Genomic DNA, 26667 nt, shown 5'->3' on the forward strand with positions numbered 1-26667 from the left:
AAAATCAGTATGAATTTTTGTGTCCATTAAAGAGGATCTCTAATAAAAATATTCTCCCTTTGAGAGGGCCAATTGACCTTGTGCCTCAACTAGATAATAGATTTATTAAATTTTCCAAGTGGTGGCTAAAATTGAGGGACCGTAGGAGGGGGTTTTATAATAACATAATATGCTCCATTAGGATAAGAGCGAGCAAGTCCTACAAGTAAATGTGTACCAAGAAATCGTTAGCGAGGTTACTCAAGTGAAAGACTTCACGCATACTACTTTGGGATGAGCTTAGCATGGGTTTAGAAGCCCACTCTTGCATGTTTAGAATGAGAATAGACTGGATGAAAGCACATTATTTCTCATAATGAATCAAAGGTCTCTTAGATCATGATTAAAAGGTGGCTATACGTTAGCAAAGGACAATCCCCAAGGGTTGTTGCTGTCCCCCCCCGTCTCCCTTGCTTCCCCCTTCCGATCCCTCAAAAAAAGAAAAACAAAGAAAAAGGTGCAAAACCACTATGGCTTTGCTTGTTTATGGCATTATTTCTTAATTGGATGAGCTTGACCCTACTTGCTTTTAATGAAAAGCAAGAGTCGTTGAGATGCCACATGAATGCTTAAGAACAATTAACTCTTAACATGGAATTATTTGCTATCTACTTTTTCCTAAGTGGGTCAGCTCGATGAAAAGCAAAGGAAAAGAGGGCATCGGCGTGGTCAGTGCAATTTCCATAGACCCTTATAGGAGGGCCAGAAAGGTCAATAAGGATGTGCTAGGAAGGGCGCTTACACACACTGTCCGCCGCTGATGGTGCATTGAATGCATCTGAGCGGGCAATCATGCACGTCCGGGCGAGTCTATAGATACCCAAGGCAGGCAAACAAGTGAGGGGGCTAGAAAGCCAAAGGGAGGTGTATTCACACGGGGTCCTTGAAATGGGGAGCTATTCACACCAAAGAGGAGGCATGGATTCGAACATGCTTTGTGATTTTCAAGCTCATGGAGCTTCTCTCTCAAATCAAACCATCCTGTCTTTGGAAAATCCCAGTTTTGGTCTCTCCGGAGATCCTTAGTTTGTTTATCTAAAGCTTCTCCATCACTTTGCCTTCCTCAGATCCAGCTCCTGCCTCAGTAGCCGCCACTGATCGTTCCATCTTACCCAGATGATTGCCTGCGAAATTTGGGCGGTTTGAATCGGTGCGCGGATTCTGATCGCAGAATCAGAACTGGGTTCGCGCTCAGTATGGCGGGATTAGCTTTGGCTCTCGAATTACTCTCCCAGAAAAGCTACACATTGCAATCGAAAAGCCTGCATTCTTTTGCATCATTGAGTGCTGCTTCAGCTGCAACGGCTGCGGCATCGATCGTGGGTTTACTGCCCTGCTACACGACACTAAATTCGCAATGGTTCTCCGGGTACGGTTTTGCTTTTCGGAATGGTTCTGCTTATAGTGTTGAAACGAGGGTCTCTGTGAATCTCCAAAATCTTTTGGATCTGATGGCTCTTACAGAACAATTTGTGTGGTTCATGTTTCTTAGTACGCTTCCACGTAACAAAACGTTTTGGTGGTTCCATCCTTTAGTTTGAAGTGAATTTTGCTCCTAGTAAAGACTTCATCGAGCATGCATCGGCTTACTAGCAGCAGGTCTCCTGCAGTATGCACCCAAAAAATGCTTTTTGCCGGGGTGTCCTGAGCTTTTCAATAATTATTTGAGAGCTAACGCTTAAAAGTTACATATCGTCTAGTTCCTAGCTGCCGTGTTACTGATGCGTATATGATGCTTGAATGTAACTAGCAGGCAGCAAGACGAATATTAGACAAATCAGGAAAAACCAGCAGGTGTCATGATGCAAAGGTTTGCACCTTGCGAACGTTTGTTTGCAACTATGGTCTTCCTTTGCAATAGGTCCATGATATCAATTTCATAAAGGCTTTTGTACAGCAGTCTTTAACCCAGGGTAGATTTTTTGGCAGAGTGACTATACCTTGTATTTTGTGTGTCTTGGAGATGCTTGCTGACTTGCTTCAGTGTTTTACACAAGGGGGTTTTCTGGTTTCATAGAGCGCCTTGCAGGTTTAGTTTCCATTTTGAAATACACGATTATATAAAGGACATCGAGTTTATGAATTGAAGGACATAAATCATGCAATTATAGCATTTTATTCTTCTTGTGGACGATAGTTTCAAGTGACAGCAATGCTCAACTCCATTGAAAGTAACGTACTTTTTAATCAAACACTGGGGAGAAGTTCGATTTCCTAGGGGTATTTCAAAATATAACAAGTCTCTTGATCTGCTGTTCTCTGCTTTTCAGGGATTTCTTAGAACATATAGCACGTTGTCAGGAGCACATTGATTCAGAAAGTTGGGATTCACCATCATCTGCTGGTGGGATTGCCACAAATGAGTTCCCGAACAAGTCCTATGATGTTACTCTCAAACCCTTTTTTTCAGCATTTGGTCCTAAAGCCCTTGCTACTACAACTTTAAGAGCATTATTACTGAATTTCCAACCAGTCTTAGAGGCATATGTCCTGCTACTTAAGCCAGAGGACGATGATGAGATAGAAGAAGAAGAAGAAGAGCCACCACCAAATCAGCCTGCTGATTATAAGACTGCTTTAAAGGGCTCTGGAAAGACAATACTTCGTGAAGTAAGTTTACAGGCCTTTTTCTTTGTGTAATGACAGTTTTTTTGGGTCAGAAACGTGATATTTCTGCATTCATATTCCCCCTTTCCACCCCAAAGCCCAATTAACGACACAGACTCGTGCGCACAAATGCATCTGTGGCATGTGCACACACTTTTTATCATTGCTTCTTGATATATGGACACATTGCTTTCACATTACTGAGTGCATATACCTAGACTCAGATGGTGCTTTTACTGAGAGGTGGGAGGACTTCAAGCAAGAAACATTTGAGTCCATATGCAAAATGGGGATTTCCCTGAGATTATGAAAGAATCACCTTACACGTATCATTGCACAACTATTCACAAGTTTAGTTCGCAAAGCTGAAGACAAACAATGGATGGATGGATACGTTCTTGGAAGTTTCTTGCTGATTTGGCCTTGTGGGGTCCTCCATAAAGTAGGCACCCACTTGGTGTAGGACCTGCTTTCTACACTTTTCCCTTAATTCTAGGGCCCTTTTGCACTCCTCGTGGTCCTACACATTGCCACAAACAAATACCAACGCTTTTAACCCATTAAAGGTTAGTCTAATGCATGCATTCTAGTTCTTGTACTATTTCTAGTCGCTTGTGGGCGTCCCCATAGTTCTCTTTTTACCAATGCAAGGCAAAAGGCAAGCTTATTCATGGTTAACCAACTTCACCATTCTTTGACCAGAGTCAATTCTAATAAAGGTTACCCTTTATTTTTTTAGGAGAAGTCCCAAATGGTGACAAAATCCACCAAAAGAATATATTTCTGTCCAAAGCTATGGACACAATACAAAAGATAGATCCACAGTCCCACCAGGATGTGGTCCTCTGATCTTACCAAAAGGTTCTCCTACTATCTGCCGGGTACCTCTAGATCTTTGAGCCCGCGTGCTCCACCTCGAGCATATGTTGACTATCTGTCCAGATTTCAGCACCTGTCCTCCAACTGACCCACCAACCCCCTTTTTATGGGGCTGTGGGGACACATTTTAGGGCTGTGTGCTGGCTGACCAGCCAGCGCAGCCCTATTTAAGGGCAGGGCAATGCCCATTTTGCAGCTCTCCTTGTATGCAGGGTCCCAGCCCTTTTGTCTGCCCATAACCTGCCCTGGTTGGTTCGCTTCAACCAGCCCTCGGCCACTCTTGTGGCCATCTGGCAGGATAGTATTTGTGCGCCATTTGGGAGAGTGATCATTGAAAGGTGGGAGTGTTTCTGCAAGGCATGGCGAGCAGACATTTTCTATATCCTCACCGCGAGAGGTATTTGCTGGTTGTATAGTCTTCCCCCTTGGTTGTTAGTCCTTGTTCTAGAGATTCTCTAGGCAGTGAGCTGGGTTCTCAGGAAACAGGCTGGTTTCTTTTGGCGACTACTGGTCTTCTTTATTCCCCATGGTCAGCACCTTTTGGTCTTGCTGATTTGTATGTTTGTTATTTCAAGCATTAATAGAAGTTCCTTTTCTTTGTACCATCTGCCACATCTTGTGAGGGCCACGCCATCACCTTGGGTTCTGTCCATGTGGCCAAGCTGCCATGCCATCACCTCGAGTGGCTGTGTGCCATCATGTAAAGCCATATGCTGTCCTGAACATGCGGCCCATCTCATTATGATGATGGATGGTTACATGCACGTGCCTTTGCATCTCATCTTTACAATATTCATCTATTCTCCGCATTTGGGGGCCTTATAGGTGAGCCACAGGGAAGGGTAATAGAGGGTGGAGCATCGACCTCAAACATAAGGACTATAATTCAAGAAAAAATTTGAAGAAAACTTGCTCTATTGTTGGTTGATGTTGCTATATCTTGGTGATTTTAGCTTGGATATGCTTAGGATCATTGAACGCCATCTTCTTTAAGCCCACTTCTCTTTGTAGGTTTGTATTGATTTTGGATGTTATCCGGCCTTAGGTTGTGTATTGCTTTGATATCATCCTGCTCACCCCCATCACCTTCCCTCTTCCAAATCCTTTGAATTCTCATTCTCATATATATATATATATATATATATGTATGTATGTATGTATGTATGTATGTATGTATGTATGTATGTATGTATGTATGCATGTATGTATGTATGTATGTATGTATGTATGTGCTAGAGCCCTATAGAGGAGGTTGATTACATGATGCATTTCTAGATGGGCTCTTAAGCCTTTTTTGGCGCCTTGTGCCCCTTTTTTCTCTCAATTCTTCTCCCCCCTTCTTTTCCTTTGGGTGGATTTTATAGCTTTGTAAGCACCAGGTTTATCCAATAGAATGGATTCTTGTGAACTCTAAATGATAGCTTATGCTTTGCTATCGATGAGAATTTCTATTTTTAACTTTGCTATCCCTCCTAAACACTCTCCTTTCGTTTGTCCCCTCGTCCCTTGCTCTTTTTGGGTTTTGTTTGGGTTTTAGTTTTGTTTCATTGCTTTTTGGATTTCTTCTCTCTCTCTCTCTCTCTCTCTCTCTCTCTCTCTCTCTCTCTCTTTGTGATTCTCCTTGGCGTTTGCTCGCCATTTGTGGGTTTCCCTTGCAGCTATAGCACGATGTACTATTTTTTCTTGTCACAGGCATTAGCCTTGGGTAGGGGTGCCTTAGGTTTCATTGTATTTGGTTTCTTTTTAGTCTTATAGACCCTTTGGTCTTTCATATACGTTAATAAACTTTCTTTCTATCTTTCTCTCTCTCACGCGCGCGCACGCACATAGAGCAAGGATGTCTTCATTTAGGCACCGACATACCTATAGATCCACCTCACCCATGTGGTGTGAATTGTCATGGGTCAGATCTATGAATTGTCATCTCAATAGAGGTGGGATTGTAGTCACAGGACACTAGGACACTGTAGAGAGTTGAGACTATGCACCCTTTGTGACATGCATGAGGTGGAAATGGAAGAGCCTATATTGTTGAGATGTCCTGGTTATTAGAATATTCGAGGGTGGTACCATTGCGTGTTTACTGGTGGGTACTTGGATGTATGAGCCAGGTGATTGATTGCACGATTAGTGACTTGCCGCACTGTTTGTACAAGAGGTCACGAGATTTTGATCGAGGCTCATGCGGCTCGATGCTGGACATGGACCCCAATAGCAAGAGATTACATACTTATTTATAGGAGAGCAGCCCATGGTGAGAGTCCCCGGGCCTACTCTCCAAAGACTCCAGTTCAAGAGGAGATTGGACACAGACCTAGCAAGCATCTGCTCCCTGAGGAATGATTGGTAACCCATGGACCATGCTTACCTTTAGGTCACACACCAACATATGTGCACACAAGTAAACTGGAACACACACAAGTCTAGAGTCAATTAGACACCCAAAAGTGTAGTATATATTAAGTTGAGACTATGCACCCTTTGTGACATGCATGCGGTGGAAATGGAAGAGCCTGTACTGTTGAGATGTCCTGGATATTAGAATATTCTTGGGTGGTACCATTGCGTGTTTACTGGTGGGTAGTTGGATGTATGAGCCAGGTGATTGATTGCACGATTAGCGACTTGCCGCACTGTTTGTACAAGAGGTCATGAGATTCTGATCGAGGCTCATGCGGCTCGATGCTGGACATGGACCCCAATAGCAAGAGATCACAGACTTATTTATAGGAGAGCAGCCCATGGTGAGAGTCCCCGGGCCTACTCTCCAAAGACTCTAGTTCAAGAGGAGATTGGATAGAGACCTAGCAAGCATCTGCTCCTTGAGGAATGATTGGTAACCCATGGACCATGCTTCCCTTTAGGTCACACACCAACATATGTGCACATAAGTAAACCGGAACACACACAAGTCTAGAGTCAATTAGACACCCAAAAGTGTAGTATATATTAAGTTAAGTTTCAATTATCCACAAGGATAGCGTAAAAGTAACTCTCACCGCACCTAACACCTGCAGCCAACTGCTGTTCAGGTCCACATATGCTGCCCTCCTACAGCTTCAAACTCCTGCCCACTGTATGTGTATGGGGACTTTTGCGGCTCAAGGGAGGCTGCTGGTGGATGCCTACAATGAGTGTTGGAAAGGTCACCTCCCCATTTGTAAGCCCCCATATGAGGAGAGCATGGGGGAGGGAGTGCCCAAAAGACTCATGGTGGAGAGGGGGCTGCCACATGGGCAGCACCTCACAGGGAAAGGGCTAAAGGGGCTGCCACATGGGCAGCACATGGGCTGCCATGTGGGGCAGCACAGCAGCTTGGCAGAGGCGCCTTAAGGACTGTGTGTACGGGCTGGAACAGGCCCCTTACAGAGGCGCACAGGAGGGCAGACAGGCGGCATGTGGCACAGAAAAAGAGCACACGTGTGGGCAGTACAGGGTGCCAGAAAGGGGTGCAGCAGAGGCGGGTGTACCAGCAGCAGGGTTGGCCATCCTGGTTGGGCTGGTTGGAGCCAGCCAACCAAGCCTTATATAGGCAGATAGAAGGGGCTGGGACCCTACCTTGGAAGGAGGGCTAAAGCCCTTGGAGTGCGGGCCAAAGGCCCTAGGAGGGCCCTAAAAGGGGCTGTCTACAGCATATATTCCTACAGACCAAGGTCGGCCCAAACAGACCCTAAAAGGTCAGTTTTTGGGAAGGGCCTTGGGCCTATAAAAGGAGGCCATTATGCCTCATGCAAACATCCAACTATCCAGCAGGAAAGGATCAGACAGGAGCTGGTAGAAGACACTTCCTTGGGCCTCACACTGGGGGTGAAGGAGAGTGGAAGGTGTGCTGCAGACTGAGTTCCCTAGAGGCTGGACCTTGGCTGTCTTCTAGGGCAGCAAGGTGTTGTGAGCATCTTCTGGAGCAGCACTTCAGCCAACAGATAGGAGCAGCACTAGACCTACCTTGGGCCTATATCCAGGAGGTGAAGGAGGTACAGAGAAGCTGCAGATTAAGTTGAGAAGGGCTGCCCACCTAGGCTGAGGTTCCAGACAGCAAGGTGGAGAGGATCACTCTAGATAGAGAGTCTACATTTGCTCGAGGTGGAGCATGCGGGCTCAGAGATCTAGAAGTGCTTGACATCTAGTAGGAGAACCTTTTTGGTATTGTATCCTGTCCTACTTTGTGGTATTTGGCGGTCTTGTTTGGGAAAATCCTACAAGAAAAAGTGAAATAAGTAAGTGGATTGAGTAGTATCATAGGAATGAGTGAATAGGCACTCGGAGAAATAGTTCATGCTGATGAGCAACAAGCTATGGTGGTTGCTTGGTTTACCATATTACTACAAACACAAGTTTAAGAAGTTTGTGATTCCACACCCCACACGCACACTGTGTGAGCTCCTGGGCATTACTATCAGTCTTCTGCTGTGCGTACCGTCTGTTGGGTAATTTCTAACAATGAGGCCTAGGACCTTCTTAGATACTGGAGGGAAAAGAAGTCTTCCCCCCCAACCTTCATGCTGGCCAACCAGCCCCCTTTTAGGGGCTGACTTGTAATCTAGGGCCAACCCACCCCTGTGCCAACCTTCGTTATGGCCCATGGCGGACCTTCCTCCAGCCTCCCTGTGACCCGACCCCAAGCGCTTGTACACAGCCCCATGTTGGCTGATTCAGGGCCTCTTGTGGTCCCATAAAGTGGCTGTGCCCTGTCCATTTGTAATGCTGCTCCAGCCCCATATCTTTAGCCACCCAGCTCACATGGCTGGGCCAAGAACTCCACAATGATGGAGGCTTTCTGTCCTCCCTACCTATAAACTAGACAATGAGTTGCAGGGGTCTAAAGGATGAGGTGAAGTTATTCAGGTGTTTTCATAGCAAGCTCTAGGGGGTTGTTCCAATCAGGGCATCTTTTTTGTCTGTTTGCAGAATTCATGCTTTCAATTCCAGCTGTATTGTTTTGTCTTTTCTGGAATTCCTCAGCATCAGTAAATAGCTTTCATATCTTTCCTCTTCCACTTGCATGCTATTTTAATTTGATGATGAAATTAAAGGGCATTTTGGTCAGCTTCGTAATGCACTTTTAGCATATCCTCCTTGTCTGCTGAAGGCTGAGCTTGTAACAACTGTCCTTTCTTTATTTTTAGGATCCTTATTTTATTGAATTCTTTTTTACAGGTTACTGTCATTACCACTAGGCGGTTGCTGGAACGCATAGTGGTGCAATGTGTTTCAAAGAGAATGTCATGGAAGCTGCTCAAAGGTATTTTAAGCAGAATCTTTTACATGCAAAACGATAGGTATTTGGAAGATCTTAGTTACTATCATAAAAGCACAGGGAATGGACACCATTTTGCAGAAAACATGTTTTTGGGTGCTCTTAGGTCCTTGGTGGTCGAAAGACCCCACTAGGATAGAATGAAACTTGAATATAGACACACAGAATATATGTATTGTAAGGCTCACATATGTACATGCATATATATGGGGGGATCTCATACTAGCTTGTCTGTGTTATGTGTCATGGAGTTCATAATTTTTATGTGAGAGTAACTATCACATTGTCATCAGTTTGTGCATTTTCCTTGGGCACGTTCTTGGGTAGATAAATACATAGATAACACAAACAACTCCCCCCTCCCCCTTCCTTTTTTGTGGTCTCTACGCAGAAACACACACACAAGAAAGAAAGAAAGAAAAGAAAGATATATTAACGTCCGTGGAAGTCATCGTGGGCCTATGGAACAAAAGTGCGGAAACAAAGTAAACTCATACAAGCCACTGTGGGCTGGGGCGATTGGCTCGCTAAGGTCCTCGCTGAGTACTAGAAAACACAAACTGAAATACTAATGTAGTACATCATATCAAGTCAGGCCAGAAAAGCCAAATAGTGTGTAACATGAGTGAGGCATGTCAGGCGCTCAAGGCTAATGCTCCAAGAACATGATCTGGCTCCATGTATCCACTGTCCAGGCTCCATGATAGCGCTCTGGTGTGACACAAAGAGCTCATGTATCTGCATGTGTCGAGCTGTTTGGCGTTGTGGTGGGGGGTGGGGTCTCCTCGATCTTTGGATCCGATGGGCTATGTCAAGTGTAATGCCACGTCTCTGTCGGTCGCCTCTGAGGAGAGCTGAGATAGGTCGAACCTCAATCGTGTGTGCTCTGGTCTTTTGTCGCATGTGAGATCCCCGTGTCCCTCGTCCAGTAGTGGTGTCGTGTCAACTCCCTCTACTGACCCATCTATCTCTCATGTCAGCTAGCTCCTCCTCCTCTACTCCCGAGTGCCATGGAGCTGACTCAAATGCATAGAAGTCGGTGACCTGCCTCTGTGCTCGATCCACCTCAATGTCTTGTGACGTGGTGGTCGCAGCTTGCTGCTCTCTGATCCGTCGCAGTAGTGTCTCTGTGTGTCTCCGCATCTCCATTAGGTAGAGCCCAATACAGACCTGATCCTGGGAGTTGATCAGTCGTGAGAGTGGGCCAAACCCGTGTCCCTCCTGAAAAAGGAAATGGTAGCGCCCTTGGATCTCGTAGTAGGCGGGACACATACAAAGAAAGTGCTCCTCGATCTCGACCCGACTCATTGTGCATACCATACAAGTATGCTGCTCTCTGGGTATGCCTGCAGCTCTCCCTGCCTCAATCCTCAGCTGATGGGAGGAGACTCGCATTTGTCCAATGGCAATCTGTTGGAAAGGTCACCTCCCCATCTGTAAGCCCCCAAATGAGGAGAGCGTGGGGGAGGGAGACCTAGGGCAGGATGTGCCCAAGAGAAAAGAAAGAGAGAGGGGGCTGCCACATGGGCAGCACCTCACAAGAGAAGAAGGATGCAAAGGACGGAACCTGTGGAAGGAGCAGAAGGCGGGGACAGCAAGCCCTAGATCTGACCTGGCAGGGCGCGATGACATCAGCAGTGTACGGTGCAGGACACGTGGCTGGGAAGAGGGCCTGGCAGAGGCACAGATATGGCAGGATGTGCAGGCCCAGATATGCAGCAGGAAATGTGGCTGTCAGTGGGCAGGAGGCAGGCCTTTTATAGGCTGGATACCTGCCTTGAATGGAGGGCCAAAGGACCCTGAAAGTTTGGGCCAAAAGCCCTGGGGGGTGTGCCCTTTTAGGGCTGGACCAGCCACAGACTGGTCGGCCAGTCTGTAACAGGCTGGTCGGTTTTTTGCCAGCCCCCTTGGGGCCTATAAAAGGAGAGGCCCTGGGCCTCATTTCACATCACTTGGAGCAGCAGAAAAACCCCATCAGAAAGGAGCAGCAGGGATCTTGTCTTGGGCCTCATCATTGGAGGAGAAGAGAGCATACAGTAGCTGCAGACTTAGCTGAGGGTGCTGCCCACCTAGGCTGGTGCAAAGACAGCAAGGTGGAAGGGATCTAGACGGAAAGTCTACTTACGCTCGAGGTGGAGCACGCGGACTCGAGTCTAGAGATAGCCAGTAGATAGGAGAAGGACTTTGTGGTAAGATCAGAGGACCACACCATTGGTGGGACTCTGGATGTGTCTCTCTTGTATTGTGTCCATAGTTGTGGACGGAAATATATATTTTGGTGGTTTCTCTATCTGGTTGGTTCATTGTCTATTGATGAGTTTGCACACCTATTGTATGCACATAAGTAAAGAAGTCTGTGATTCCACACCCACACCGCACACTGTGTGACCTCCTGGGCATTACTATAAGTCTTCCGCTGCGTGTACCCTCTGTTGGGTATTTTCTAACATGGTATCAGAGCCCAAGTAGGAGGCTCACAGGTGTGGGAGCCTGAAGGCAGGGACCTTGCTGAAGGACGACCCTGATTCGGAAGCTCTAGGGAATCGACTTCCACGACTGGAGGATTGTGCCCTTGCGAGAAGGAGGGTGACTCAGGTTCAGTCAGGTGCGTTCAGAGTTCTGGTTTATTGAAATTGAGTTTGGTTGACTTTGCTGTGTGGTATAAACAGCAGAGATGTCGACCTCCACAGCCTCTTCAGCCCTTGCTTTCCCTTCCTCCTCCCCCAGTTTTCTCTCTTTCACTATCCCTAATTTTGGAGAGTCTGGGAACCTGGACGGGACTAATTACCCGATCTGGAAAGTGAAGATCCGGAGTCATTTAGTGGCTCGGAAGTTGTGGAAACTGACCACGGGAGAGGAGTCAAAGCCGGAGGACATGGTGGACAGTAAAGGGGAGGTACTCATGGCAGTAGACAGAGAGGAGCTTGAAGCTTGGGAAGAAAGAGATGCCCATGCCCTGGCAATAATCATAGGGACTACGGCGGACTCCGTTCTTCCGCATATCCAACTGGCCGAGACGTCAGTAACCCTGAAAGATCTGTACGAAACAGACAACACCTCCCGGATCGTGCTTCTTCAGCATCAACTCTGCAATCTTGATATGGAAGAAGGAGATACGGTACATAACCATTTGACGAAGGTCAAGGTGGTGAGGGATCAGCTGGCAGCAATTGGTCAGAAGACAGACTCATGCCATCTGGCCTTGATGGTACTGAGGAGACTGCCTCAGAGTTTCAAGAGCTTTGTTACGGCTGTGACAGCAGGACAGAGGACCAAACCGCTGACGTTTGAGGAGTTGTGTCCATTACTGCTACAGGAGGAAGTCGGGAGAAGCTCTATAGCGAGGATAAAGATGACAAGGCGATGCTGGTGAAGGATTCCGCTGGCAAAGGAAAGGGCAAGCCTAATAGTGGCAAGTCCAATAAAGACGACTCTGACGACGAGGGGACTTCGAAGAGAAAGCACAAGGAGAAATGTTTCTATTGTGATACGCCCGGACATTTTGCAAAGGACTGCAGGAAAAGGCGGATCTGAAAAACAAGGAGTCTGACTCAGATTCAGAGGGAAAGGCCAAAGCAAATGTGGTAATCGAAGAGCTATTCCTGGTGACATCACCGAGTGTTACCGAGGTCAGATATGTTGATTCAGAAATCACAGTAAGGATGTCTGACATAGAGATGTGGGTCGACGAGGAGTCAGATGCTTTTGTGAAGGTGAAGGACAGCATGGAGCGCTTGGTACCTTCCAGGTGTGTGGCTGTTGACACTGATACGAGGGTGGATTCCATGGAAGGCCCTGGGGTCTCATGGTCAGATGGATGCTGGAGTTCAGGAGGGGACAGTACAGGATTACACAAGCGCTTGGTGGGTGCCTTAATGAGAGTTTGCTTTCAGAGCGAACATTCAGGCAGTACAACAGTCTGGTATGTATTTGATATTCTGCATTTGAGCCTTTATAGCATGCTGTGGAGAGACTCTGCTCTTCATTTGTCTCAGGTGATAAGAGATTGGAAGGAATTGGCCTTCTTCGAAGGCAGAAGGGGAAGTATTGGTGCTTCTTCAAATCTTAGACGCAGATTGCTAGAAAGTGATGGACAAAGAGTACTGAAGCCAGAAGAGTACCTGCTTGAGAACTCAGCGAGAGTTCATGGTCCAGGTTATCTGGAAATATTCATTGGTTGCAGACCTTGCCAAAAGAAGGACGGGTTGAAACAGACCCTCAGAGCATGGTGTCTGGAAGACTCTAGGTTGTTCACTCATTATGAGGGGGACGACTGGAAGATCGTGACGGCTGGATTGCTCGAGTTCAGAGGCTGGAACGTGACTGAAGGAGGTGGTACCAGGAGGTGCTACCAAAGATGGACCCGTGTACCAGGATGGTGTGCGGAAGCGGAACCGGACCTGGTGGAGCAGGAGCCACTGGATGAAAAGCCAGGAAAAGATTTCGACATCGAAGAGTTCCAGAGGACTACGACTAGGAAGTTACTGGAGCATTTTCATCGACGTGTTGGCATTGGGCCGAGATGTGTCGGTGAGAGGGGGTGTTGGAAACGTCACCTCCCCATCTGTAAGCCCCCAAATGAGGAGAGCGTGGGGGAGGGAGACCTAGGGCAGGATGTGCCCAAGAGAGAAGGAAGAGAGAGGGGGCTGCCACATGGGCAGCACCTCACAAGAGAAGAAGGCTGCAAAGGACGGAACTTGTGGAAGGAGCAGAAGGCGGGGACAGCAAGCCCTAGATCTGACCTGGCAGGGCGCGATGACATCAGCAGTGTACGGCGCAGGACACGTGGCTGGGAAGAGGGCCTGGCAGAGGCACAGATATGGCAGGATGTGCAGGCCCAGATATGCAGCAGGAAATGTGGCTGTCAGTGGGCAGGAGGCAGGCCTTTTATAGGCTGGATACCTGCCTTGAATGGAGGGCCAAAGGACCCTGAAAGTTTGGGCCAAAAGCCCTGGGGGGTGTGCCCTTTTAGGGCTGGACCAGCCACAGACTGGTCGGCCAGTCTGTAACAGGCTGGTCGGTTTTTTGCCAGCCCCCTTGGGGCCTATAAAAGGAGAGGCCCTGGGCCTCATTTCACATCACTTGGAGCAGCAGAAAAACCCCATCAGAAAGGAGCAGCAGGGATCTTGTCTTGGGCCTCATCATTGGAGGAGAAGAGAGCATACAGAAGCTGCAGACTTAGCTGAGGGTGCTGCCCACCTAGGCTGGTGCAAAGACAGCAAGGTGGAAGGGATCTAGACGGAAAGTCTACTTACGCTCAAGGTGGAGCACGCGGACTCGAGTCTAGAGATAGCCAGCAGATAGGAGAAGGACTTTGTGGTAAGATCAGAGGACCACACCATTGGTGGGACTCTGGATGTGTCTCTCTTGTATTGTGTCCATAGTTGTGGACGGAAATATATATTTTGGTGGTTTCTCTATCTGGTTGGTTCATTGTCTATTGATGAGTTTGCACACCTATTGTATGCACATAAGTAAAGAAGTCTGTGATTCCACACCCACACCGCACACTGTGTGAGCTCCTGGGCATTACTATAAGTCTTCCGCTGCGTGTACCCTCTGTTGGGTATTTTCTAACACAATCCTCAGTGCATGTGAGACTCCTCTGTCCTCAAGATACTGGGGTCTGATGATGAGGCCATCCTCCAATACTCTCAAGAAATGGTCATAGTAGAGATGGGTCTTAGTGGGAAACTCCTGGTCCCCCCCCCCCAAGTCTGAAGTGTGTGAAGAAGGAGGAGGTCTAACCGTATATGAGAGAGAGAGAGAGACAGAGAGAGAGTCTATTAACGTCCACGGGAGACCAAGAGGTCTATGGGACAACGTGAAAACCAACTAGTACATCAGCTTAGGGAGGGCACAAGGCAGCTCCATTTTATTTTAAAGTACCTACGTGATAATCTAGATAAAACATACGTAGATATAGCTGGCCATACTTCAGTTTAAGAGTGAGAGTCTTTGGGTTTTGATTTAAATTCTTTAATGAGTGCTACTCCTTCACGATAGACTGCCCATTTACCGTCCTTCCTCGCAGCCCGAACCTTTGCTAATTCCTCTGCCTTATCCTTCAGTTGAGCTCTTGTGAGTTCTTCGGCTATCCATATCTTAGTCCCTTTCAGCTTATGAGATTGTCGTATTACTTTTATACGTAGGTCTCGTCAGTTGAATGTAACGATAGCATGACCATTACGCCTACCGATCTGGACTGCTGCTCGAGCTTCACCATCATCATCAGGATTGTCAAGATTGTCATCTGCGTTAGCTGTCCAATCAATAGTAGGCACGGCTGTTTTGACATGTGCAAAGGTATCACTGAATGGTTCCTCTTCTTTATACCATTCATCTAGAAACCCCCCAATTCTGATTTTCAAAGCATTATCCTTCTAGCTGTATATTCTTTAATCTCTTCCTAAATATCAGCTTTGTTGACCTTTGCATCAAACTCCACAACCACTTCTTGCTTGGCTGTTTGCACTACTGTTTGAACTAGATTCTTGACTATAGAGACTAGTTGGGGGGTAGGGGGGGAAGCATTACAACCTCGTCAATGACTTCCTTCTTACCGGGTCCTTCCAAAACTTGAATTCTAGCTATGGCATCCGCCAGTTGCATCTTCAGCTCTCTCACTTGATCCTGCAGGAAGCAAATCTGTTCTTGATACGCAATAATGGGTCGGCCAAAAATACCACCTCAGTCATAGATATGCGCATACGGGCAAGGCGTCCTGGCTGCAACTGTGGCGTACTGGGCTCTGCTATTGGAGGTTGTTGGAGTATATAGTTGCCAGCTGAAACGGAAACGGAATAAACAGAAACGGGAAAAATCGAGGAAACGGAGTTTCCGGCCCCCGTTGAAACCGAAACGGAAGAAATGGCAATATGGTACAATTTATGTGTAAAAGATTATTTTTTATACATAATACAATTATGTATACTTGAAGCATCATGCATGCTTCTGTGATTCTAAATTTCTATGATGATTGATCTATCTAGTATCATCTATTATCCATGAATGATGCTTCAACAATCAACATGTGTCATAAGTTCTAACTTCTAACTTCTAACTTCTAACTAGTTTGAAGTTACAACAATTTGAAGGTGAGAGGGAGGGAGGATGGAGAGGTGAGAGGGTGGATGGAGAGGTGAGAAAGAGGCTGGAGAGGTAGAAGGAGTCGGAGGAGGATGAGAGGTAGAAGGAGGAAAGGTAAGAGAGGAGAGGTAGTGGAGGGATGGAGAGCTGAGAGCAGGCTGAGGATGGAGAGCAACTACCAGCTTGCAGGATGGAGGGATGGAGAGGAGAGTAGGTTGCAGGAGCCAGGGCCCAAGAATCAAAGATGGAGAGGCTGGAAAGCAGCAGGATGGAGAGCAGCAACACGAGAGGCGGCGGAAACGACGATAGGAGGCGATGAATTGGCGAAAATGTTTTAATCAAAAGAAGGCAAAAACAGTTTAATCAAAAGAGGGCCACCCAACCACCCACCCACCCACCCCCCCCCCCCCCCCCCCCCCCCAAAAAAAAAAAAAAGACTACGAAACGGCATTTCTTGAAGAAACGCGGTTCCGTTTCGGCGTTTGCATTTCCAAGCCAAAAACGGCCATTTTTGGTAACTATGCTGGAGTAGCGGATGATTTTGAAGAGGGTAGGCTAGGCCATTCTTTGCTGGCCATATCTCCTATTATCCCTTGGCTGAGCTAGCCCCCTAGTTGAGCTGGTCCAACTAGGGGTTCAATGAAACCGGCCTCTAATCACTCAGAGGGCAGTGGAACTAAACCTTTAATCACTTCAGTACTTATTTACAGCTCACAAAGCATATATCACAACCATTAACCATTGTATGATCACCATTTGGCATTTACCCATTTGCTCACAAACAAAACCACTGAAAAAGGGATGGAGGCTAGAATGCCCCCGCTCAACAGACATAGACAAGTGCACCCGATTGGCCCCAAACACCGTGGCGCCCCTTTCGGTATTTCTTTATATTTCACAGTGAAATGATTACAAGTTGCATCTGGAAGACCTTCCCTGCAACTGAGCACGCAGCCCCAATTCACTAAGCCTTCGCAAGGCTTTCAAGCATAGAATACCATCACATAAGTGCACTTAACCCATAGGCTCAACCCAAAGGCATTCTCTTTTCCGAGTGCAATTCCATTGGCTGTCCAGATGCAATCACACTGCACCCCAGCTGCACTCTCTTTGAGTGGTTTCCAGATGGCATTCACAAAGCTTTTCAAAGCTCCAAAATAAAATCAGCAAAGTACCCAACCAAAGAATGACTCATGTAGCACTGCCTGGGCACCTGTGAGCCAAGAAAGAGGCGGCACACGAGGCCAACCAATAGCTTATGGCAAAAAGAAATTGCAGTAGCAAAATCACAACTCACCTAGCCTTGAAGACTCGAACCAAGTCCTCAATCGCCAAGAGGACATAGTAGCCAATGCCCAATTGCATTCTCAGCCAAAGAGGAGTGCAAAGGCATGAAGAAAGAGTATTTACAAGAGCCGACCAGCAAGAATTCCACTGAAAAATGCGAAAAGAAGCACTTCTGTCGCGAGGAAGTGGGAGTTCTTGGGCTCAAAAGAAGCGTGCTTCAGAGAGGAATGCATTGAGAAGGTTTTGGAGAAGTTTCATCGTCGGAAAGTCCTCCAAAACTAAGAAAAACCAGTGAACCAGCGCGTCGGACCACTCGAAATTCAACAGAAAGCTGTAGCTTTGCAAGAGGAGAGGCCCAGGAGGCGGTAGAATAAAAAAGGTCCAGAAAAAGCCACTTTTGCAAATTCGACCAGCAAAAGAAGTGCTCAGCTCTGCCCGTTCTACCAAACGCACGGAGGGAAAAGCATATCACTACGAAGGGGAGGCAGAGGGGAAGCCATCGGGCCAAACGGAAGTCGAGGAATCCAAACGGGTGAGGAGTTATGAAGAAAAACGGAATTCAGCTGAAGGAGGCTAAAAAACTAGTCCAAAATCTCAACAAAGGGAGAAGATGAGAGAGAAAACCACACATGTGAAGTTTAGAAGGCCCAGGAAGGTCCAGGAATGGCAAAGGAGCATGTAGAAGGCACTAGAGCCACCTGGAACTCTAGGGGGGCCACTGAAGGTACATGGCCCTCTAGGGGGCCCATTAAAAATGCCACATCATCATTTCCCAACAACCACTCTTTTAAATCCTTGGAATGCCTTTGGGCCTAGGGATTAATTACGCTTATGTGCTAGGCACCATGCCGTGTTTAATTACACATTATTAAGCCCACGCTTGGACTTTTAAAACCAAAGTTGTCACGGTCTTGTAGTACATTAAAGTACTTAGAATTTCACGCCCCCGTGACATACCCCTCTCTTGAAACAGCAAACCACAGTTTGCTGTCCCAAAACACAGGAGCGAGCATGAAATATAGCATAAAAGAGTATACAAGAAAGCCGCAGCTATAGTATACAGAGACACTGAAAATATGGCTAGGAGAGGCATGCATCCATCCATATATACTGCTCAAAATCTATGTGATCCTCGGCGATCAATAGTCAAGATGCATCAATATCATGAAGTCTCACAGCAGAAATACTGTCAGCTCAGTATCTCGGATGAAACATACAGTGTCATCAAGCGACCTCATGAAATCACAGTGAGCCCATCTGTATAGAGGGAGTGGAGGTGCTACCCCCCTCTCGAACATCGGGTAATGCTCCAGACGCTCGCTCTGCTGAACTACCTGTAGGAGCCCGGACCGTAGTCGGCTCTAATTGGAAAGCATCAAGGTAAAGCTGCAATATCCCAGGTGAATCTGCCAGTTCACCTTCCTCCATCCATTTCGCATCAAGTGATGGGTAATTTTGAAATTTTACCAAGTAGCGACATATAACTTTACCCTTGAGCTTTCTATCTCTGTGTGCCAGAATCTGCTCTGGGACCAGAAGTTCATCCTGTTCTTCCACTTCAGGCTGCACCTCATCAGGTATATCCTCGGGAATATCTCCATGATATTGCTTTAATAAGCTCACATGAAAGGCGTTATGTATCTTCCAATGCGGAGGCAACTTCAGCCTGCAAGCTACCTCGTTTATCTTTTCAGAAACCTGGAAAGGACCATAGTAATGCATGTTCAGCTTTGTGTACAACCTTTCCTTGCCTTTCTTATTTTTCAGCCTTGCCTTCTGAAAACGCAGCAAAACCCAACCACCTTCTGTGAATACCAATTCCTTGCGGTGCTTATCTGTTGCTCTTTTCTGCTTGTCTTGACTTCTTTGCAAGGCATATTTGATCTTCTTGTAAGCCTCTTCAAGGCTTTCCACAAAACGATCAGCTTCGAAGATTTTCTCTTTTGTATGCAAAATGGGAGGTATCTTCCTGGCACCTTCCACTATTTCAAAAGGTGCTTTACCTGTGGATGTGTGCACCGTATTATTGTAAGCATATTCCAGCAAAGGCAAATAATGCTCCCATTTGCTTTTGTGGTCTGAGACATAGCATTTAAACATATCCAAGATGGTAGAGTTTTCCTGCTCCGATTGTCCATCAGACTGAGGGTGAAAAGATGACGAAAAATTCAGCGTAGTGCCCATATTTTCAAACAGTCCTCTCCAAAAGAGGCTGGTCATCCTCGGATCTCTATCACTGATTATGGATTCAGGCATCCCATGATACTTGAAGACATGCTGCAAAAACAATTTGGCCATTTGATCTGCTGTAATTTTCTTTCTTACTGGCACAAAGTGGGCTTGTTTGCTAAACCTGCAAATTATTGTCCACAATCCATCATGTCCCGTAGGAGTACGTGGAAGATCAAACACAAAATCCATAGCTATGCTTTGCCATGGTCTATCCGGAATTGGCAAAGGGTGTAACAACCCAGGTGCCTTCTGCCTGTCAAACTTTACTTTCTGACAAACCATGCATGTTCTCACATATTCTTCCACATCTTTCCTCAAAGATGGCCAATAAAAGTATTGCTCCACTGCTGTAATTGTTGCTGTAATTCCCCTATGTCCTGCATATGGAGGAGCATGACTTTCCATTATGACTTTCTGTCGCATCTGATCAGTGACACAGAGTCGTCCATGCATCAAAATGAAACCCTCTTTCGACATATAGTGATCATGCCTTTGACCATCAGAAAGCTGTTCATAAATAGTTGAAAAATCAGCATCATTAACATACTGATCTTTCATCACATCTAACACATTGTTGTAAGCAATGCTCACTGCTGAAACAATGGGTTTCTTGGAGACTGCTTCAGGCTGTGGTTTCCTGGAAAGTGCATCAGCCACGACATTTTTGTTACCCGGCACATGTACAATTTGAAAATGAAACATTGAGAGGAAGTTAGCCCATCTCATGTGCTTTTCAGATAATTTTCTTTGCGTGAGAAAATATCTAAGTGACTGATGATCAGTTTGCACATAAAAATCAGCTCCAAGAAGGTAATGTTTCCATGTGGTCAAAGCATGTATCACTGCTAACTTTTCCTTCTCGTATGTCTGCAAGTACAATTCAGCATCTTTGAGAACTCTACTCTCATATGCAACCACTCTGCCATCCTGCATCAAAGTGCTTCCTATGCTGTTCCCACATGCATCACAAGTTACAGCGAAGGGTTTTGCAAGATCTGGCAAGATTTAGAACACAATTTTTGCTTCAGCTCTTCAAAAGCTGCATTTTCCTTTGGTCCCCACCGAAACGGTACAGCTTTCTTTTGTAAAGCATGCAAGGGAGAAGCAATTTCTGCAAAGTACTTTATAAACCTCCGATAGTATGAACACAACCCAAGAAAGCTTCTGACTTCATGTAGATTTTTCAAAATTGGCCAACTCCTTATGGCCTCAACTTTTGCAGGATCCATCTTGACTCCATCCTTTGACACTATATGACCGAGAAAATGAATCTCATGCATAAAGAACTCACTTTTCTTGGTGTTTATTAATAGCTTGTGTCTTTTCAACTCTTGAAACACAATAGTGAGGTGTTTCCTGTGCTCCTGCTCATTTTTAGAGAACACAATGATGTCATCGAAGAAAGTGCCCACAAACTTTCTGTGTGCTCTAAAAATTCTGTCCATCATTCTATTGAAAGTGGCAGGTGCATTAGTCAAACCAAAAGGCATCACAAGGAACTCATATAAGCCAAATGAAGTGCGGAAGGCAGTCTTGTAGACATCTTCAGGCCGTATCCTTATCTGATGGTATCCACTTTTAAGGTCAATACGACTGAACATTGAGGAACCTTCCAATCGATCCAATATATCATCAATGCGTGGAATTGGAAAACGGTTCTTAATTGTGACTTTATTCAAAGCCCTATAATCAATACACATTCTCCAACTGCCATCCTTCTTTTGCACAAGCAACACAGGGGAACAGTAAGGAGAATTACTTGGCTGTATTAATTCCTTTTCCAAGAGTTCCTTCACTTGTGACATTATCTCTTCCTGTTGTGTCTTACTGACACGATAGGGAGGTATATCAGGCGGTGAGCTTCTTGGAATTATATCAATTTGATGATCCTCGGGCCTCTTGGGAGGTAATTCTTCAGGAAGTGCATCTGAGAAACAATCCTGAAAATCTGAAATAAAAGCAGCCCTTTCTCTATCTAAAGCAGAAAGAGTAGAGCCTTCCTGAACTGGTTGGCTGTCCTCTTGGACAAAAATCAAGTACGTTGAAATATGACGCTTTATTACATTGGAAATACAAGAAGCTGAAACTACAGGGATGGACTCCCCTTTCAACTTTACATCAAGTACATGATTTTTGCCTCTATGAGTTAAAGAAATCTTCTTGTTTCTCATCTGCACATCAGCCCCCACCCTGTACATCCAAGGCATCCCAAGCAAAGCATCACACTGTGGCAAAGGCATAATGTAGAAGTCCTCTGCATCCTGATATCCCTGGATATGCATCCTCAACTTGCCAATGATAGGAGTGACAGGTGTGTTGAGTTCAGGGTTGGCCATATCACACATGCTGGATGGCCCCATTTCCTCAGGCTCGATGCCAAGCCTTCCTGCCATATCAGGAGTTATGAAATTTGCCTTTGCTTCAGAATCAAAGAAAAACAAACAATTTTGATTTCTGATTTTTCCCCATGCTCTGCACATCTCAGTCTTTTTCATTTCCTCTTCATCATGTGCATGTGGCAAACTCCCAATCACATCTGGAAGAAGTCCTGCAGAAGGTTTAGGCTTTGTGCCCTTCCGATCAGCCTGTTTATCACCATTCTTATCATCATCTGACCTGTCTCTTTTCTTGAATGGGCAATCATAAGAGCGGTGTCCCTCTCCTTTGCATATAAAACATTTGTTTTGCTTCATGAGTGACTTTTTCTCTTCATCAGATAACTTGGTACGGGGCTGTTTATTAGGCTGTCCACGCCTTTGACCAGCTTTGAATTGGGCTTTTTCTCCCTTTTGAAACGGTCGTTTGCCATAATTTTTATTTTCAGATTTGATGTCCTTATCCTGGTGTTTGGCAGCCCGTTTGTTGTCTTCTTTCTTGCTGTCCATAAAGCCCAAATTCTTCTCCTGCATCCATGCATATGCTGTCCTTGCATTCTCAATTAATTGAGTCATAGAACCCACCTTGGTTTTGATGCAATAATCACGTAGCTCACTAGGCAATCCACAACAGTACTCTCTATTTGCTCTTTCAAAGAAACATGCCTGTAAGAGCTCAATGGCAGCAAAACATCCCAAAACCTCTTGGTGTAATCATCAAGATTCTTGCAAAGTTTGTATGACAAGTCATGCCAGTGTGAAAGTACTTCAACTTCAAAAGTTGGAGTAAGCCAAGTAGAAGAGAACACTTGCTTAAATTCCAGCCAAGTAGTAGGTGCATCTCCATGAAGCATAAGGTTGGTGTACCACTTAAGTGCATTGCCTTTCAAAAATGTGGCAACCTTCCTCATCTTGGATGCTTCTGTAAACAAACCCCTAAGAAATGCAGCATCAAACTGTTGAAGGAATGTGAGGGCTTTGTACCTGTCCTGTACTCCATTATATGTATCAAACTTGACATGAGAACCACCATCCTTAAATTCTTTATATACATTTGATATTGGCTGTCCCAAAGATGGCTGTATATTTGCAGCATTCCCTTCACTAGGGAGAGCCATGCTTGGCTGAACATTAGGCATGGGAGCTTATACTGTGGCTTGCATGCCTAGCTGCATTCCCACATTGTCATACATGGCTTGTTTTCTATGCCCAATTGGCGGTGAAATCAACATAGCATCAAAGATAGAATCTGTACCAAAATATTCAGGTTGCTGCCTCAAATATGGCTGAGGTGGTTGAGCCACATTTATGGACTGCACATTATTATTTTGAGGAGTAGGAATACCCAAACCAAGGCCTTGTGCTGGCTGCTCATACACACTCAAAATTAAACTGGTCCTGGTGGCCACATGTGCTAAAGCTCGCTGGCTTTCAACTGACTTGTGCTCTAACTTATGTATCCGGAAACATGTGTGAATGTAGAAGTTCACGGATAAGGAAGTCCTGTGGATGAGTGGAGATGTTTCAGGCTTGTCAACTGACCTGATAGATGGTGATCTCGTAAGAGTGGGGATGGAAAGCACCACATTGTATTGTAAAGTCTCTCCAACTCGTGGGAAATATGGCTTTTATTGTACAAAAAATCCCATTCTTATAACATGGTACTGTTACGTAGTTTGTTTATTTTTGGCGGTAAAGAATTTAGTGTTGCCTGTCCTATTTGGATAGTAACAAGCTCATTTTATGCTGCTTCTTCTGTACTAAAGCTAGGCTTCATATTTATGGCGTGAGCATTTCTTGGTGGAACTAGGGCACGTGATTTAATCAAAGATCGTTAACATTATTGTTTTTAAAATAAGGTAGGGTTCTTGAGTTCCCCCTCCCTTTTTTATAGCGCTAGTTCTTAAAGTCAAAGACCGCATGCCAGCAGGCTATTGAGTGTGTTAAATTGGTATCAAGACTGAGTTTAATATTTAATACATGCAGATCTTTCACAGTCTTCACAAAGAAAGGCGGGAAGACATATCTCTAAATTTCAATTGTTTATTGGTGTCACGAAGACAACACTCAGAGGTTAATGATTTCCTCATCTCTATTTGTGATTAAAGATAAGATTGCCCAATCGATCTATTTTTTCATTCAAGGATTTAGATTATGGAGTTGATAGTCTCTTCACTTTCATCACCATCTCCATTATTCAATTTTAAGACAGATTTGGGTTTTCTGCAGGCCATGCACTTGCAGTTGCTGCAAGTTGGCTAGTTCAACTTGCCCTAGACATCTACAGTTGTGTCCGTAGTTTGTACAGCAAAAGGAAGAAGCTGTCAGACAACACTGGAGTTAGTTATCACGATGATGTCACAGGCTTAGAGAGAGAGGAGCTTGCAATGCTGTGGCGAAAAATAGTTGGAAACACATTAAAATGTGGAGCCTCGCTTGTATTTGCATCGCTTGGAGCAGGGCTTGGAGCTGTACTTATCAGACCCTCCACCGGACAGTGGATTGGTATGCGTCTCACCCACATTGTTTGTCAAAATGTACTGCTTGGTTAGTAATGAGCTCCTGTTGTCTGTTTTTTGAGACGAGCGTCGTGTTCAAAATGCTTTGACAGTATTCTATTATTGTTGACAGGTTGTGCAGCAGGGGAGTTCATTGGAGCTCTTCTGATGAGCTTCTGGATCGATTCATGGATCGTCTTTGGTACCTTCAATCCTCCAGAAGTAGATTAGGAAGCCCTATTATTTGGTGGCAAATATGCAACTCTTTGATCCAAGTTAAGGTTAAATTGAGGTTTAAACTGAGGCATATTCAGATGTGCGAGTTCTAGGGCATTGAGCAATGTCCTATTTGAGCTGGAGATACATTCATTACTCTTCTTTCTTTCTTCCCTTTTCCTCTTTTACATTTTAAAATAAGATTTTTGGGTTGGTTTGAACTACCACAAAACTGCAGAATAGGTGACAAGGATGGAAAGGACATGGAAGAATGGACTTGCAAGAGATGGACGAAGTCCTATTTTCTTGGACTCTGTTTCCATAGGTGGTTTCAAGGAAGTAAATGAGGCTAATTAAACTCCAAGGGTTGAAGTGGGGGAGTTTTCCCCTCTCTTGTTCTTTGTACGCCTTATCTGTTTCTGGTTCTTATGCAGGCAGTGCATTGCCAATATTGATTTGCTTCTGCTGGCTATTAGATGACCTTGAAACTGTGCGAGTTTGTCCTGACTGTGTGCCACTAATAGATTATGAAATAGCAGAGAATTTGTTATTTCATTTACCTTGCTGGGCATTGAAATAGCGCTCATGTGCCTCCTCCTGTCAGAAAGGGAGGTATTGTGATTGCATATACCCACCACAACAAATCCTCCAATAGCTCCTAGGAAGCCCATAAGCATCCGCAGAAAAATCGTAGGGTCTTGTTATGTCCACACAGCTAATGGCTACACGCTTTACCTCTAATTTACCCTTACAGGCCTGCCTATTGTTGATGAATGTCCCGTGCCATTACTACCTTTGTAACTGGCGAAGTGTTACTTCTCCCAATAATTACACCTCACTCACACAAACAACTTGAACTATAGGGTCTTGTTATGTCCACACAGCTAATTGTTAGATGGTTTACCTCCTACTTACCCTTACAGGCCTGCCTATTGTTGATTAAGGACTCCCGTGCCATTACTACAATTGCAACTGGTGAAGCTTGATTTCTCCTGTAACGTGTCGCTGTGCTCTATCAGCCTCTCTGTCCTGCGGTCTGGTCACCTCCTGCTGCTCTCTAATCTGTCGTAGTAGAGTCTTCTTGTGTCGGCGCATCTCAAGTAGATATAGGCCAATGCAAAGCTGGTCATGGAAGCGGATCAGTCGTGAAAGTGGACCAAAGCCGCTCCCCCCTGCCAGAGAGAGAGAGAGAGAGAGAGAGAGAGAGAGAGAGAGAGATTGGGTTATCCCTTAGTGCTTCATTCTTCTTGCATTGTTAAGTGAGAACATTGTTCAATTTGAGTGGAGTAATACAATCATATAGACAAGATTTGAAGAATATGGTATCCTTACTTTTTTTGTCAACAAGCATGGAATACAACTCATGTAGGAAATTATTTTTAGGGTAGCTCCACCATAAGAGCATCTATTAATTTTCATTCATTGTGGCTTTTCTTTCATATGATTGAATTAACATGTAAGATGTGAATGGTAGTAATCTTACACATTAATTTGATCATAGTATTACTAGTGTGCTTAAGTAGTTGAAAAATGAAAGTAGTATTACTAGTGTGCTTAAGTAGTTGAAAAATGAAAGTGTGGAACATATACTTGAATATAAAAAATTCAGACTTAAAGTGCATATATCTTTAGGGCCACCTCTCCAAATGAGGTGGTTGTACAAAGCAAGTCAAATGATGTGACATGATGTACCTTTTGGTGATATTAGTATTATTATTGATGTTTGATGCATTAATATAAGATTAGAACATTGACATATGTCATTTTAAGCTCGAAAACTTGAAAATTTCTCGTATTCTTTGAAAAATTGCAAGGTGTTTTACATGTTATGGATGATAAGTAGCATGAATCCAAGATTTAAAAGAATGTAACAAATTGTTTTGTGCGTAGTATTATCCAATTTTTGTTCAAGTGTTAACGAGGCAATAAAATTAGAGTGATGGGAAAGCTATTTGAAATTGAAGTTTCAAGATGAAAAGCATTCAAAAGGATAGGCTAGTGATGGGTGAAGAAAAAACACTTGAGGACAAGAGAGCTAAATTACCTAAGAAAAAGCTTGGGGAAATAACTATAATTTTTTAGAGACATGCAATGGCCAATTTACTAAACACAACGTTGTTTCATGGTTGCAAAATGGTCAAATTTGCACACACAAGATGGTTGAAATAAGTTTACACAAGAAGATTGA

The 26667-nt window shown here is 45.0% G+C and overlaps 1 protein-coding gene across 1 annotated transcript; it reads left to right on the plus strand.

Annotated features, from left to right (window-relative positions):
- The first annotated feature begins 908 nt into the window (after positions 1–908).
- On the plus strand, positions 909–24972 carry LOC147879971 (isopentenyl-diphosphate delta-isomerase). The gene is made up of 6 exons (XM_087372171.1): positions 909–1408; positions 2310–2649; positions 8683–8767; positions 23752–23838; positions 23995–24270; positions 24397–24972. Exons 1-6 carry the CDS (start codon positions 1236–1238, stop codon positions 24492–24494), a joined length of 1059 nt encoding a protein of 352 aa, XP_087228297.1. The 5' UTR covers positions 909–1235; the 3' UTR covers positions 24495–24972.
- Positions 24973–26667: the final 1695 nt, after the last annotated feature.

Source organism: Dipteris shenzhenensis, chromosome 33 (assembly GCF_047967505.1).
Source record: "Dipteris shenzhenensis isolate YYH24624 ecotype China chromosome 33, Dip_SZ_1.0, whole genome shotgun sequence".
In the NCBI taxonomy this organism is placed as follows: Eukaryota; Viridiplantae; Streptophyta; class Polypodiopsida; order Gleicheniales; family Dipteridaceae; genus Dipteris; species Dipteris shenzhenensis.

Bases quoted from the DNA above. Each gene is read 5' to 3' on its own strand.
- LOC147879971 (XM_087372171.1), top strand. From the start codon at position 1,236: ATGGCGGGATTAGCTTTGGCTCTCGAATTACTCTCCCAGAAAAGCTAC. The intron at 2,650-8,682 runs GTAAGTTTACAG...TCTTTTTTACAG, and splicing joins GAAAGACAATACTTCGTGAA to GTTACTGTCATTACCACTAG. The intron at 23,839-23,994 runs GTTAATGATTTC...GGTTTTCTGCAG, and splicing joins CACGAAGACAACACTCAGAG to GCCATGCACTTGCAGTTGCT.